The 16,535-nt window shown below is 34.5% G+C and overlaps 1 protein-coding gene across 1 annotated transcript in view; it reads left to right on the forward strand.

The window, feature by feature from the left end:
- LOC101962886 (bile acid receptor) overlaps positions 1 to 16,535 on the forward strand; it is a 39,247-nt gene that overhangs the window by 12,173 nt on the left and 10,539 nt on the right. The window contains exons 5-8 of the mRNA XM_005334944.2: positions 12,693 to 12,835; positions 12,933 to 13,037; positions 13,235 to 13,334; positions 13,977 to 14,090. Coding sequence (XP_005335001.2) covers positions 12,693 to 12,835; positions 12,933 to 13,037; positions 13,235 to 13,334; positions 13,977 to 14,090 — 462 coding nt within the window. The remainder of the gene's footprint in view (positions 1 to 12,692; positions 12,836 to 12,932; positions 13,038 to 13,234; positions 13,335 to 13,976; positions 14,091 to 16,535) is intronic.

The following is a 16,535-nucleotide window of genomic DNA, read 5'->3' on the forward strand; positions in this document are numbered from 1 at the left end:
TTTTTTTTTTTTTTTAAGAGAGAGAAAGGAGAGAGAGAGAGAGAGAGAGAGAGAGAGAGAGAGAGAGAGAGAGAGAGAATTTTTTTTTTAATATTTATTTGTTAGTTCTCGGCGGACACAACATCTTTGTTGGTATGTGGTGCTGAGGATCGAACCTGGGCCGCACGCACGCCAGGCGAGCGCGCTACCATTTGAGCCACATCCCCAGCCCGGTCAATTTTTTTTCTACAGTGTTCAAAAGTGGTATGTCAAAGACAGACTTGATTTATTGACAAGGTATTCCATGTTCATTTTTTGAGGTATGATTATAATAGGTTGTTTTCAGTGTGATAAAATTTGAAATTAGATTAGTTGTAATGCCATGGCTTCAGAACACTAGTGAATTACAATCCTAGCCAAAGTTTGAGGATATAGGGGACCAAGTCCTCTTTTTTCAGGGAAGAGAAGTGGTGAGATCTAAATTTTTAGGTATCTGGTCAAATATGTTAGGGCTCAAAACAAGGCTGTATTCTCACTGAGGAGCTGAAAACCAATAAGCATAACTAAAAAGGGACCAAACATCTCAATATATTATCTCATTCAGTTTTTATTGTAACCACATGAAGTAGGCAGTGTTAATACTTTTTTTTTTTAATGAATGAGGAAACTAAATCATAGAGAGGCACACAGCTAAGAGCACGGTTTAAACTCAGGTATTCTGATGTCTATATGTTAACCATTATACTATGTTAAAATCAGAAATATAATGTGTGACAGTGACTCTTCATGATATTCAAGATTAGTTCAGAAACATTGCAAAGCTGATTTCACAGGCTAAGAAGCATTGGAAAAAGTCAGAGGTTGACATCAGATGCTGGTCCTAACATTTATCCTCAGTGAATTTCCTTTGTATTATTATTAGTGTATTATTCAGTCTCTGAAGAGCTTTTAAAATTATTTTTGTGTTGTATAATATTTTGGGATATTTCCCTATGATTTCTGATATTGAAAACCTTTTTCCAGATTGTAGTTTAAAATAATGACTAGAACTAGTTGCAGGATGGAAACTGGGATTTACCATTAAGAATCTTTCTACAAATGAACTCTGAAAACATTATGCTAAGTGAAATAACCCAGGGACAAAAGGACAAATACTGTAATGATGCTACGTAAAGGGACTATCTTGAATAGGCAAATTCATAAGGACACAAAGCAGAAAGAGGTTCCCAAGGGCTGCAAGCTGGGGGAATAGGGAGTTATTATTTAATGGCTATAGTTTCTGTTTGGGGTGATAGGAATTTTTGGTAATACACAGTAATACAATATTTTTGGTAATACAATATGGCTATACAACATTGTGTAAGTAATTAATGCCACTAAATATTATACTGCAAAATGTCTAAAATGGCAATTTTTATGTTATGTATATTTTACCACAATAAAACTCTTATGAAATAAAAAAAGAATCTTTCTACAGATTGACATTCATCCATTAATCAAGTTGCTCAGTTAGTTCTTTATACCAACTATCTTTTTCTGAAGGTACATTGCTTTTTTATATGACTTCATTTTATGTATTTATTTTTATATGTGGTGCTGAGGGTCGAACCCAGGGCCTCACACATACTAGGCAGCTCCTTGATATTTATCCTTAAGAATTAAAGGCAGGGCTGGGGATGTGGCTCAAGTGGTAGCGCGCTTGCCTAGCATGCGTGCGGCCCGGGTTCGATCCTCAGCACCACATACAAACAAAGATGTTGTGTCCGCCGAAAACTAAGAAATAAATATTAAAAATTCTCTCTCTCTCTGTCTCTCTCTCTCTCTCTCTCAAAAAAAAAATAAAATAAAATAAAAAAGAATTAAAGGCATCATACTATAGTGACACCTGAGTACCCATGTTTATAGCAGCACAATTCATAATAGCCAAACTATGGAACCAGCCTATGTGTTCATCAATGAATGAATGGATAAAGAAAATGTGGTGTATATACACAATAGAGTTTTATTCAGTATAAATAAAAATGAAATTATGTCATTTATAGAAAAATGAATGGTACTTGAGAACATTATGTTAAGTGGAATAAGCCAAACTCAGAAAGTCAAGGGTCATATGTTTTCTCATATGTGTGGAAGCTAATGAAGAAAAGAACAGAAAGGTAGGGTGCTGAGGGTGGGGGAATCTCATGAAAATCAAAGGGAGATCAGTAGAATAGAGGAAGGGAAGAGGACAAGGAGTGGGTGAGAGGACAGGAGGGAGGGAGAAAGTGCTGGGGAGTGATATTGGCTAAATAATATTGTTATACTGTGTGCATGTATGCAAACGTAACAATAAACCCATTATTTTGTATAACTATAATGTACCAATAAAAAATGTGTGTGGGGGAGGAAATAGTTCTATAGTTGATGTCCTTGACCACCATTTCCTCTAGCCTCTGTGTAAGATTTTATCAGTTTATTTTCCCCCCTTCTTTTTTTAAAAATTTATATACGGCAGTGGAATGCATAACAATTCTTATTACATATATAGAGCACAATTTTTCATATCTCTGGTTGTATAGTCACACCAATTCATGTCTTCATACACATACTTTTATTTTTTCCGCCTTCTGTGATTTATTTATCTTTGCCTCTTTGTTATTTCCTTTTCCTGTAGGGGACTCTTCTTTCCCCTCAACTAAACTTAAACATTTATATACCTCTTTAGTAAGCTTTCCCACAATTAATTCCCTCTGATTCTAACTACTTTATTTTTGCATATGTGTAGTCAGTTCAAATTATTTTGATATTTACTTGATATGTTTTATTTATTTTTAAATTATCATTATTTTTATTTGAGCTTCCAGGTGTGATTTATTTTGGAGACATTTATAATGATAAAAGGTTTGGAAGTCAAGAGTCTATAGTGTTGTGGGGTATGTGTTAGACAGTGGGAGTAAAAACACAAATGTAACCATGCACTTTAAGATCAAATAAATGATTCCATAAAAAAATGAAGAATCATCATATTTACAAATTTACATCAGGTCTCTCATTCCTAGAATTGGGTATGATCATATCACCAGAAGCAAACTCACAGGGGTAGCATTTAGAGAGTTAGACAGTCATCCTAGTACAGCTCCTACTGATGTATGTCTGAGTCTCCTTGGGCTGCTGGGACTAGGTATAGCAAACTGGCAGGATTGTGGGGTGGCAGGCACAAGCAGCAGAGATTCATTTCCTCATTCATCTGAGGGCTGGAAGTCCAAACTCAAGGTACACACAGGGTTTGCTTCCCCTGAGGTCTCTCTCTGGGATTGGTGATGGGGTTCTTTGTCTTAGTTTTATAAGGACAGGTCATGTTGGATTATGGCCTCCCTAACTATCTCATTTTGACTTCATCACATCTTTGAAGGTCACATGTCCAACTAGTGCAATATTGTGGGTTAGGCTTCAACATGCAAGCTTCAGGGACACCATGTTCCTAACACCATGGTCACTATCACTGATAGCACACAAGTGAAGGACAGTGCCTTGGCAGTTGCACTCTGCACCCCCTTTTTTGTTGTTGTTCTAATTAGTTATACATGACAGTAATTTGAATTTTGACACATCATACATAAATGGAGTATCACTTCTCATTCTTCTGGTTATACATGGTGTAGTGTTACACTAGTCACGTAATCATATATGCACATAGGGTAATAATGTCTGATTTATTCTATTATACTTTGTAACCCCATTCCCCTCCCCTCCCTTCACTCCCTTCTGTCTAATCCAAGTACCTCTATTCTTCCCTAGCCACCACCCTCCCCACTTATTGTGAATTAGCATCTGTATATCAGAGAAAACATTGGTTCTTTGTGATTGGCTTATTTTACTTAGCATGACATTCTCCAGCTCCATCCATTTACCAGTAAATGACATAATTTCATTCTTCTTTAAGAAGAAGACTTAAGTAATATTCCATTGTGTGTGTGTGTGTATGACATTTTCTTTATCAATTCATCTGTTCATCAACCACCTAGATTGGTTCCATAGTTTAATTATTATGAAGTGAGCTGCTATAAATATTGATTTGGCTCCATCACTGTATTATACTGATTTTAACACACAAGTCCTTTGGATATAGACTGAGGATTGGGTAACTAGATCAAACAGTGGTTCCAAGTCTAAGTTTTCTGAGGAATCTCCATACTGCTTTCCAGAGTTGTTGCACAAATTTGCAGTGCCACCAGCAATGTATGAGTGTGCCTTTTCCCCATATCCTTGTCAACATTTATTGTTTCTTGTATTCTTGATAATTGTCATGCTGACTGGAGTGAGATGGAATCTCAGTTTAGGTTTTTTTTTTTTTTGTACCAGGGATTGAACTCAGAGGCACTCAATCACTGACCACATCCCCAGACCTACTTTGTATTTTATTTAGAGATTGGGTCTCACTGAGTTACTAAGCACCTCGCCATTGCTGAGGCTGGTTTTGAACTCTTGATCTTCCTGACTCAGCTTCCTGAGCTGCTGGAATTACAGATGTGTGCCATCACACTTGGCTTTCAGTGTAGTTTTGATTTGCATTTCTCTAATTGCTAGAGATGTTGAACATTTTTTCATATATTTGTTGATCAATTGTATTTCTTCTGTGAAATGTCTGTTCGGTTCCTTAGCTCATTTATTGATTGGGTTATTTGTTTTTTTGTGTGTGTGTGTGTTAAGTTTTTGAGTTCTTTATATATCCTAGAGATTAGTGTTCTATCTAAGGTGCAAGTGGTAAAGATTTTCTCCTATTCTGTTGACTGTCTTTTCACAATATTATTTCCTTTGCTGTAAAGAAGCTTTTTAGTTCAAATCTATCCCATTTATTGATTCTTGATTTTACTTCTTGTGCTTTAGGAGTCTTGTTAAGGAAGTCAACTCCTAAGCCCATATGGTGGAGATTTGGGCCTAATTTTTCTTCTATTAGGCATAGGATCTCTGTCTAGTGCTTAAGTCCTTGATACATTTTGAGTTGAGTTTTGTGCAGGTGCAAGATAGGGTTTGATTTCATTTTGCTGCATATGAATTTCCAGTTTTCAAGCATCATTTTTTCAAGAAGCTATCTTTTCTCCAATGTATGTTTATGGAGCCTATGTCTAGTATGAGATAACTATATTCAGGTGGATTTGTTTCTGTGTCTTCTATTCAGTACCATTGGTCTATGTATCTATTTTGGTGCCAATACCATGCCATTTTTATTACTATGGCTCTGTAGTATAATTTAAGAACTGGTATCATGGTGCTTCCTTTTTCACTTTTCTAAGGATTGCTTTGACTACTCTGAGCTTCTTATTTTTCCAAATGAATTTCATGGCTGCCTTTTCTATTCTATGAAGAATTTCATTGGAATTTTAATAGGATTTGTATTAAATCTGTATAATGCTTTTGGTAGTATGGTAATTTTGACAATATTAATTCTGCCTTTCCAAGAGCATGGAAGATCTTTCCATCTTCTAATGACTTCTTCAATTTCTTTCTTTAGTGTTCTGTAGTTTTCATTGTGTAGGCCTTTCATCTCTTTTATTAGATTGATTCCAAGTATTTTTTTTTGAGGTTATTGTGAATGGGGTAGTTTTCCTAATTTCTCTTTCAATGGACTCATCACTGATGTAAAGGAATGCATTTGTTCTCTGGGTGTTAATTTTATATCCTGCTACTTTGCTGAATTCATTTATTAGTTCTAGAAGTTTTCTGGTGAAATTTTTGGGGTCCTCTTAGTATAGAATCATCATCATCGAATAGGGTTAGTTTGAGCTTTCTTTTCCTATTCATATCTCTTTAATTTCTTTCTTCTAATTGCTCCTGCTAGAGTTTCAAGGACAATGTTGAATAGAAGTGGTGAAAGAGGGCATCCTGTCTTATTCCAGTTCTTAGAGGGATGCTTTCAATTTTTCTCCTTTTAAATTTGATGTTGCCCTTGGATTTAGCATATTTAGCTTTTAAAATACTGAGGTATGGTCCTATTATCCCTAGTTTTTCTAGTGTTTTGAACATGAAGGGGGTGCTGTCTTTGTCAAATGCTTTTTCTACATCTATTGAGATAATATGATTCTTGTTTTTAAGTCTATTGTTGTGATAAATTGTGCTTATTGATTTTTGTATGTTGAACCAATCTTGCATTCCTCCGATGAACCCCACTTTATCATGGTGCACTATCTTTTTAAAATGTTTTTAAAAAAATATTTATTTTTTAGTTTTAGGTGGACACAACATCTTCATTTTATTGTTATGTGGTGCTGAGGATTGAACCCAGTGCCCCATGCATGGTAGGTGAGCACTCTACCTCTGAGCCACAACCCCAGCCCCTTAATGTTTTTGTATGCAATTTGCCAGAATTTTACTGAGAATTTTTGTATCTGTGTTCATTAGGGATATTGGTCTGAAGTTTTATTTCCTTGATGTGTCTTTTTTTGGTTTGGTGATACTAGCTTCATAGAATGAATTTGGAAGGGTTCTCCTCCTTTTCTGTTTCATGGAATAATTTGAGGAAGATTGTTGTTAATTCTCCTTTGAAGTTCTTGTAGAAATTGGCTGAGAATCTGTCTAGTCCTGGGCTTTTCTTAATTGGAAATATTTTTGATGGTGTTTTCAATTTCATTGCACGAAATTTATCTGTTTAATTTGTGTATGTCCTTGTGATTCAGTTTGGGTAGGCCATGTGTCTCTAGGAATTTGTCAATGTCTTTAAGATTTTATTAGAGTATAAATTTTCAAAATAGTGTCTGATTATTTTATGTATTTCAGTAGTGTCCATCATGATATTTCCTTTTTCATCATGAATTTTAATAATTTGAGTTTTCTCTTGCTTTTTCTTTGTTAGTATGGCTAATGGTTTATTAATTTTATTTATGTAATCAAAGAACAAACTTTACATTTTGCTGATTTTTTGAATTCTTTCTTTTGTTTCAATTTCATTTATTTCAGATCTGATTTTAATTATTCCTGTCTTCTACTGCTTTTGGTGTTGATTTGTTCTTTTTTTCTAGGGCTTTGAGATGTAATGTTAGGTCATTTATTCATTGGCTTTCTATTCTTTTAATGAATGAGTTCAATGCAATGAACTTTCCTGTTAGCATAGCATTCATAATGTCTCAGAGATTTTGATATGTCATATCATTATTCTCATTTACCTCTAAGTATTTTTTATTTCCTCCCTGATTTCTTCTGTTATTCATGAATCATTCAATAGCATATTATTTAGTCTCCAGATGTTAAAGTAGCTTCTATTTTTTATTCTATCATTGATTTCTAATTTTAATCCATTATGATCTGATAGAATGCGGGGTATTATCTCTAGTTGCTTTGTGGCATAAGATATGGCCTATTTTAGAGAAGGATCCATGTGCTGCTGAGAAGAAAGTGTATTTGCTCATTAATGGATGAAATATTCTATATGTGTCTGTTAAGTCTAAATTATTGATTGTATTATTTAGTTCTATAGTTTCTTTTTTTTTCTTTTTCTTTTTTTATTGGTTGTTCAAAACATTACATAGTTCTTGATATATCATATTTCACACTTTGATTCAAGTGGGTTATGAACTCCCATTTTTACCCCGTATACAGATTGCAGAATCACATCAGTTACACTTCCATTGATTTACATATTGACATACTCATGTCTGTTGTATTCTGCTGCCTTTCCTATCCTCTACTATCCCCCTCCCCTCCCCTCTTCTCTCTCTACCCCCTCTACTGTAATTCAATTCTCCCCCTTGTATTATTTTTCCCTTTCTCCTCACTTCCTCTTATATGTAATTTTGTATAACCCTGAGGGTCTCCTTCCATTTCCATGCAATTTCCCTTCTCTCTCCTTTTCCCTTCCACCTCTCATCCCTGTTGAATGTTAGTCTTCTTCTCATGCTCTTCTTCCCTACACTGTTCTTAGTTACTCTCCTTATATCAAAGAAGACATTTGGCATTTGTTTTTTAGGGATTGGCTAGCTTCACTTAGCATAATCTGCTCTAATGCCATCCATTTCCCTCCAAATTCTATGATTTTGTCATTTTTTAATGCAGAGTAATACTCCATTGTGTATAAATGCCACATTTTTTTTTATCCATTCGTCTAGGGCATCTAGATTGGTTCCACAGTCTTGCTATTGTGAATTGTGCTGCTATGAACATCGATATAGCAGTGTCCCTGTAGCATGCTCTTTTTAGGTCTTTAGGGAATAGACCCAGAAGGGGAATAGCTGGGTCAAATGGTGGTTCCATTCCCAGCTTTCCAAGAAATCTCCATACTGCTTTCCAAATTGGTTGCACCAATTTGCAGTCCCACCAACAATGTACAAGTGTACCCTTTTCCCCACATCCTCGCCAGCACTTGTTGTTTGACTTTATAATGGCTGCCAATCTTACTGGAGTGAGATGGTATCTTAGGGTAGTTTTGATTTGCATTCCTCTGACTGCTAGAGATGGTGAGCATTTTTTCATGTACTTGTTGATTGATTGTATGTCCTCCTCTGAGAAGTGTCTGTTCAGGTCCTTAGCCCATTTGTTGATTGGGTTATTTGTTATCTTATTGTCTAAGTTTTTGAGTTCTTTGTATACTCTGGATATTAGGGCTCTATCTGAAGTGTGAGGAGTAAAAATTTGTTCCCAGGATGTAGGCTCCCTATTTACCTCTCTTATTGTTTCTTTTGCTGAGAAAAAACTTTTTAGTTTGAGTAAGTCCCATTTGTTGATTCTAGATATTAACTCTTGTGCTATGGGTGTCCTATTGAGGAATTTGGAGCCTGACCCCACAGTATGTAGGTCGTAGTCAACTTTTTCTTCTATCAGATGCCGTGGCTCTGATTTGATATCAAGCTCCTTGATCCATTTTGAGTTAACTTTTGTGCATGGCGAGAGAAAGGGATTCAGTTTCATTTTGTTGCATATGGATTTCCAGTTTTCCCAGCACCATTTGTTGAAGATGCTATCCTTCCTCCATTGCATGCTTTTAGCCCCTTTATCAAATATAAGAAAGTTGTAGTTTTGTGGGTTGGTTTCTGTGTCCTCTATTCTGTACCATTGGTCCACCCGCCTGATTTGGTACCAGTACCATGCTGTTTTTGTTACTATTGCTCTGTAGTATAGTTTGAAGTCTGGTATCGCTATACCACCTGATTCTAGTTCTATAGTTTCTTTGTTTAGTTTTTGTTAGGAGGTCCTATCCAGTAGTGAGAGAGTAGTGTTAAAGTCACCCAGTATTATTGTGTTGTGGTCTATTTGATTCTTGAAATTGAGAAGGGTTTGTTTGATGTGTGTAGATGCTCCATTGTTTGGGGCATAAATATTTACAATTGTTATGTCTTATTGATGTATAATTCCCTCAAGAAGTATGAAATGTCCTTCTTTGTCCCTTCTGATTAATGTTGGCTTGAAGTCTACTTTATCTGACACAAGGATAGAAACCTCTGCTTGTGGGCTGGGGTTGTAGCTCAGCAGTAGAGTGTTTGCCTTGCATGTGCGAGACCCTGGGTTTGATTCTCAGCACCACATAAAAATAAATAAGTGAAATAAAGGTATTGTGTCCAACCACAACTAAAAAATAAGTATTTTTTCTTAAGAGAGAGAGAGAGAATTTTTTAATATTTATTTTTTAGTTTTCGGTGGACACAACATCTTTATTTTTTTATTTTTATGTGGTGTTGAGGATTGAACCTAGTGCCCCACGCATGCCAGGAGAGCACGCTACCACTTGACCCACATCCACAGCCCCTAAAAAATAAATATTAAAAAAGAGACCTCTGCTTGTTTACATGATCCATGTGAATGATATGGTTTTTCCCATCCTTTCACATGCAATCTGTGGATGTGTTTGCCTATGAGATGAGTCTTTTGGAGACAGCACATTGTTGGGTCTTGTTTTCCAATCCAGGTTTCCAGACTATGTCTTTTGATTGATGAGTTTAGATCATTAATGTTCTAGGTTATTATTGAGATATTTGTATTCCCGATCACTTGGGTTTATTTGTAGTCTTTAATTTGAATTAGTTTTTCCTTTGATTGACTATTCCTTTAGTGTAGTTTCACTATTGTTGGTTTTCACTTTTTTTTCCCCATTTCATCCTTACAGAATATTTTATTGAGAATGTTCTGTAGTGCAAGCTTTCTCAGTTGCAAATTCTTTTAACTTTTGTTTATCATGGAATGTTTTTATTTCATCTTCAAATCTGAAGCTTAATTTTGCTAGATATGGAATTCTTAGTTGGCATCATTTTCTCTTAGAGCTTGGTGTATGTTATTCTAGGACCTCCTAGCTTTGAGTGTCTGGGTTGAGAAATCAGCTGAGATCTGAATTGGTTTCCCCCTATATGTAATTTGATACTTTTCTCTTGTATCCTTTAAAATCCCATCCTTATTCTGAATGTTATGCATTTTCATTATAATGTGTTTTGGTGTGGGTCTGTTGTAATTTTGTATATTTGGGGTCCTGTAAGCTTCTTGTATTTGATTTTCCATTTCATTCTTTGGGTTTGGGAAATTTCCAGTTATAATTTCATTGGAAATATTGTGCGTTCCTTTGGTTTGTATTTCCGTGCCTTTATCTATCCCCCAAAATCTTAAATTTGGTCTTTTAATGTTTTCCCATATTTCCTGGAAGTTTTGTTCATAGTTTCTTAACATCTTCTCACCGTGGTCAACTCTATTTTCAAGATTATGTATTTTGTCTTCATTGCTTGAAGTTTTGTCTTGCAAGTAGTCTAGTCCATTGGTGATACTTTCCATTGAATTTTTAATTTGGTTTATTGATTCCTTCATTATAAGGATTTCTGCTTGCTTTTTTTCCCCAGCATTTCTTCCTCTTTATTGAAGTGATCTTTCACTTCCCCTATTTACTCTCTGATTTCACTCTTAATACCATCCTTTACTTTGCAGATCAGTTTAACTATGTATATTCTAAACTCCTTCTCTCTGACATTTCTTCCACTGTGGTGTTGATGAATTCTGTTATTGGAGTATCTTGGTTTGTTTGGGAAAATTTGTTCCCTTGGTTTTTCATGTTGTTTGTGTGTCTACCCATCTAGTAGTATGGATCCAAGGTAATAGAATTTCTATCCTGTGGACTTGTAGTGTCCTGAAAGGTTTCAAGTACCTCATTTGTAGAGAAGTTGCCTATCTACTTTCTTGGTTTCATATCATGGAGCATCCAGGAAAGCAACTTCCTCTATTCTGCCATCTTGAAAACCACTCAGCACCCTTTCTTGATGTTTTAAATGGCTTCATATTTGTGAACCCAGGGGTGCTTAACCACTGAGCCACATCCTCAGCCATATGTGTGTGTATGTGTGTGTGTGTGCGTGTGCATTTTTTTTTTTTTGAGACAAGGTTTCATTAAGTTGCTCAAGAATTCACTAAGTTGCTGAGGCTGGTTTTGAACCTCCAATCCTTCTTGCCTCAGCCAAACCAGCTTTTGGGACTAGAGGTGTGCGCCACCACATCTGGTGCTTTTTAAATTTTGACATATGTTCTAGATAAGTTGATTAGGGCTTCACTTAGTTGCTGAAGCTCACTTTGTATTTGCAATCATCCTGCCTCAATGTTCTGAGTCCCTGGGATTACAGGCAAGTGCTACCATACCCAGCTAAAATGGCTTTATATTTGGATATATTCTTGTTCCCTAACAAAAATGATGAAATCATTTAGAAAGGGACTAAGGCTTTTGTTCTCCATTATAGCTCCTGATATAATATTTTAAATTAATTAATAATTTTGGTACTAGGAATTGAATGCTAAGTTGCTGAGAGTCTTGCTAACTTGTTGAGGCTGGTTTCAAACTTGCAACACTCCTGCCTCAGTCTCCCAAATTGCCAGGATTACAGATGTGTGCTACTGTGCCCAGCAAGTTTTAGATTTATTTATTTGTTTATTTATTTATTTATTTATGTTTACAGTGTTGGGGATCAAACCTAGGGCCTCATGCATGCTAGGCAAGCACTTTATCACTGAGCTGCACCCCAGCATATAATGTTTTTTAATATAATAGCTATGTTTTAAATGCTTATAGAAATGGCTCACATTGCAAAAGGTAAATATTAATATTTGACTAATTTTAGTAGTGACTGATGGACTGCTGTTCAGATAGAGGTACCAGATGAAGATTTAAAAACCCATAAACACATAAAGCTGTGCCTGTGGCTCAGTGGTAACGCACTTGCCTGGCATGTTGAGGCACAGTGTTCGATTCTCAGCACCACATATAAATAAATAAAATAAAGGTCTATCAACAACTAAAAAAAAAAAACAACCCATAAACACAATAAACCCTAAATTAAAATTGTTTACAAAAATGTATCAGTACCTTGGTCTTGTTTATAACACGAAAAAATCTTGACTTTACTCATTTTGAAAAATCACAAGAAGCTGTTGGTAAGGTAGTTCCACTGCTCTATAAACAATATTCTATATTGCTTTCAGGATATAATTACTGTTGGTGTTATTATATAAAATTTTAAATTTATAATTTGGACGGACAAAATTAATTTTTGATTTTTTGCTTGAATAAAGGGCTTTTAGGTATTCACCATAATTTTATAAGAAAAAGGAGAAATAAATATAATAAATTAAATTGCTGTGATATAAATATCCCCAAATAAATATTCTTTGTAAAAAGTCAAGTCTAGTGTCATACAAGTATACAATATAAGACAATTTCATAAAAATCCTATTATGTTATTGCCAAGTCAAAAATGTTTTACATAAATTTTATAATATCACAGGTTTACTCACAGAAATCCAACGCAAATCAAAGAGGCTTCGAAAGAACTTTAAGCAGAAGAATAGTTTTTACTATAATGTCAAAGTGGAAGAGGAAGGAGCAGACAACAAACTTGTATCATCCACCACTAGATCTGGAAAAGTGGCAAGACTTCTTCATTTATAATTTTTTTTGTTTTTTCTTTAATGATGTTTTGTTTAATGAGTATGCATGAATAATTTCTCACTATACTTTCTAACAGACTCAGGAGAGCATGGAATTAACTCAAGAGGAACATCAGCTTATTAATAACATTGTGGCTGCACATCAAAAATATATGATTCCTTTGGACGAAACAAAGAAATTTGTATGTATTACTAGCAAGAAATAGTTCATAACTTTTTAATAACATTTTATAACATTTTCTTTAGAAAATGTTTCTTTAACATTTTTTTTAATGATAATTTCTTTAAAAAATGAAGGACTAACACAACAGTTTAAAGTTTCAACAGTTGTTTAAATGAATATAATAATTTATTAATTGTAGTTCTTTCTATGGGTTAGCTGCAGGAATATACCAATCTTGAACTGAGCTTTTTACAACTCTTAGAGATAGCTATCCTTCATGTCCATGGGATGATGGAGTTTACCAAGGGACTTCCAGGTAATTACTTTGCTTTTGGAAAAAACTAATTTACCATTTCAATTTTTAAAAATGTTGCATATTTTAAAGGAAGAGGGTATTGTAAGGAAAACAAAACCTCTATGTTTTCTACCAATGCCACTTCTAACTGCCAAAACATGTTTATGTCTGCCTGCTCCAATTAATCATGTGGGTGAAAATCTAAATATTTAAAAATATTATTGAAATACATCAACACTTACGAGTTATGATAAACGTATTTATTTGCATGTTTAATTTTTGGAAATGATTTGTTTTTGTTGTTTTAAATGAAACATGAAACAAAAAGAAGATTCCCTGTACAATATTAAAAATGTGGAGCCACTCTTGGCCAAAACTTAGCTATTTACATGCACACATGATTCATTATAAAATAAATTCTTCAAGTCTAAATCAAGTATGTTTAATTTGTCCTTGCTAGAAGAAAAGGATTATCTGATGAAAGTGCCCCAAAGTATTTCCATGTGCAATCAAGAATTTTATTCAAATTTGAAGTTATATATCATGATTATTCTAAGGGAACATTTAGAATTCATAAGAAAATTAATAATTTAAAACATTAAATACTATGTATGAAAATTATTTTTCATTATCTATATATATTTTCATGATCTTTTATTAAAGGATTCGAAAATTTGACTAGTGAGGACCAGACTGCACTACAGAAGGGATCAAAAGCTGAAGTGATTTTTCTTCATGTGGCCCAACTTTACAGTCAGAAAGTATCAACCTCCAAAAGTAAAATGGCTTTCTTTTTAATTTTAAAATTTATAATGAAATTTAGCAACAAATGATATATCTAAAATATTTTAATTTTATTTTACCAATTGGTATAAGAATAAATATGACAGATGTTTATAGTTCTAATACTATAAACATAAAATTATGTTTGGTCTGGCTTTTTTTCCTTTCTTTTTTTTTTTTATTGGTACTGGAGATTGAACCCAGAGGGGCTTTATCATTGCATCACATCTCCAATCTTTTATTTTTAAACTTAAGAGACAGGGTCTCACTGTGTGCTTAGGACATCACTAAGTTTGCTGAGGCTGGCCTTGAACTTGCATTCCTCCTCCTGTCTCAGCTTCCCAAGTTGCTGGGATTATAGGTGTGTGCTTCTGTGCCTGGCTTGCTTTTTGTATTTTAAAAAAGTCATTCCTTTTTTTTTTGTATTAGAGTTTATGGTTATAAATAGGATTAATCCTCACAAACTCATACATGCATGGAAATAGGTTTCAGTTAATGATGCCCCCTCTTCCCCTCTTTTCTGTCCCATCTTCCCCCCTCCCTCTTCTACTCTACTAGACTTCCTTTCATTTGTCTTTGATTAATTAATTTGTATTGGATTGGTTCTCTATGTAATCTTATCATTCCTTCCCCCTTTCCTTTATTTTACTCTAGCTTCCACATATGAGAACATTTGACCTTTGAGTTTCTGAGTTTGTCTAATTTCACCTAGTGTGGTATTTTTGATTTCCATCCATTTACCAGCAAATGTCATAATTTCATTCTTTTTAATGGCTGAGCAGAACTCCATTGTGTGTGTGTGTGTGTGTGTGTGTGTGTGTGTGTGTATCTCTCACAATTTCTTTATTCATTCATCTATTGACAGGCATCTGGTGGATTCTGTAATTTAGCTATTGTAAATTGTGCTGCTATAAACATTGATGTGATGGTGCTACTTTAGTATGCTGATTTAGATCTTTTGGGAAAATACTGGAGAGTAGGATAGCTGGGTCATATGATGGTTCCATCCCTAGTTTTTTGAGGAAATTGCATACTGCTTTTCAGAGTGGTTGTACTAGTCTGCCATCCCATCAAAAATGTACAAGTATTCCTTTCTCCCCACAATCTTGTATTTATTGTTTGTGTTCTTGACCATTGCCATTCTGACTGGAGTTAGATGGAACTTAGTATAGTTTTGATTTACATTTCCCTGATTGCTAAAAATGTTGAACTTTTTTTTCACATATTTATTGGTGTTTTGTGTTTCTTCTATTGAGACATTTTTGTTTAGTTCTTTTGCCCATTTATTGATTAGACTATTTGATTTTTGGTACTAAGTTTTTTGAGTTCTTTGTATATTCTGGATATTAATCCTGTATTGAAGGAGCAGCTGGCTGAGATTTTCTCCCATTCGGTAGTCTCTCTCTGCCATCTCTTAATCATTTCCTTCACTGTGCAGACACTTTTTAGTTTAATGGCATCCCATTATTGATTGTTGGTTTTATTTCTTGTGCTTTGGGAGTCTTGTTAAGGAAGTCTGTGCCAGCACCTCTGTGATGGAGTGTTGACCCTGTATTTTGTCTTTGATCCATTTCAATTGATCCAATCCAGTTCTTTTCCAATTTGAGTGTAGGGTGAAAAATAGGGGTCTAATTTTATTTTTCTACATAAAGCTATCTAGTTTGCCAGTACTATTTGTTTAAAAGACTGTCTTTTCTACAAGATTTGTTTTTGGCACCTTTGTGAAATATCATATGGCTAGAGGGTTATGGGTGTGTCTGTATATTTTATTCTATTCAACTGTTCTTCATGTCTATTTTGGTGTCAGTACCATGCTGCTTTTATTAATACAGCTCTACAGTATCATTTCAAATCAGGTATTATGATGCTTCCTGGTTCACTTTTCTTGCTTAATATTGCTTTGGCTATTCTGGGTCTCATTCTTCCAAATGAATTAAAATTTGTTTTTGTCTAATTCTGTGAAGAATGCCATTGGTATTTTGATGGAGATTGCATTGAATCTGTATATTGCTTTTGGTAATGTGGCCATTTTGACAATATTAATTCTGTCTATTCAAGAACTTGAGATACTTTTCCATCTTCTCAGATCTTCTTCAATTTCTTTCTTCAGTATTCTGTAATTTTCATTTTAGAGCTCTTTTACCTCCTTGGTTAGAGTAATGCCCAAGTTTCTTTCTTTCTTTCTTTTTTTTTTATAGATTATTGTGAATGGGATGGTTTTTCTGATTTCTTCCTTGACTGAATCACTGTTGGGATACAGAAAAGCTATTGTTTTATGGGCATTGATCTTGTATCCTGCTACTTGCTAAATTCAGTAATAAGTTCTAGAAATTTCTGGTGGATTTTTTTTTGGATCTTCTTGATATAGGATCATATCATGGGCAAACAGAGATAGCTTGAGTTCTTTTCCTATTTGTATCCCTTTGATTTCCTTTTCTT

The sequence above is a fragment of the Ictidomys tridecemlineatus genome, chromosome 11, assembly GCF_052094955.1.
Source record: "Ictidomys tridecemlineatus isolate mIctTri1 chromosome 11, mIctTri1.hap1, whole genome shotgun sequence".
Taxonomy (NCBI): Eukaryota; Metazoa; Chordata; class Mammalia; order Rodentia; family Sciuridae; genus Ictidomys; species Ictidomys tridecemlineatus.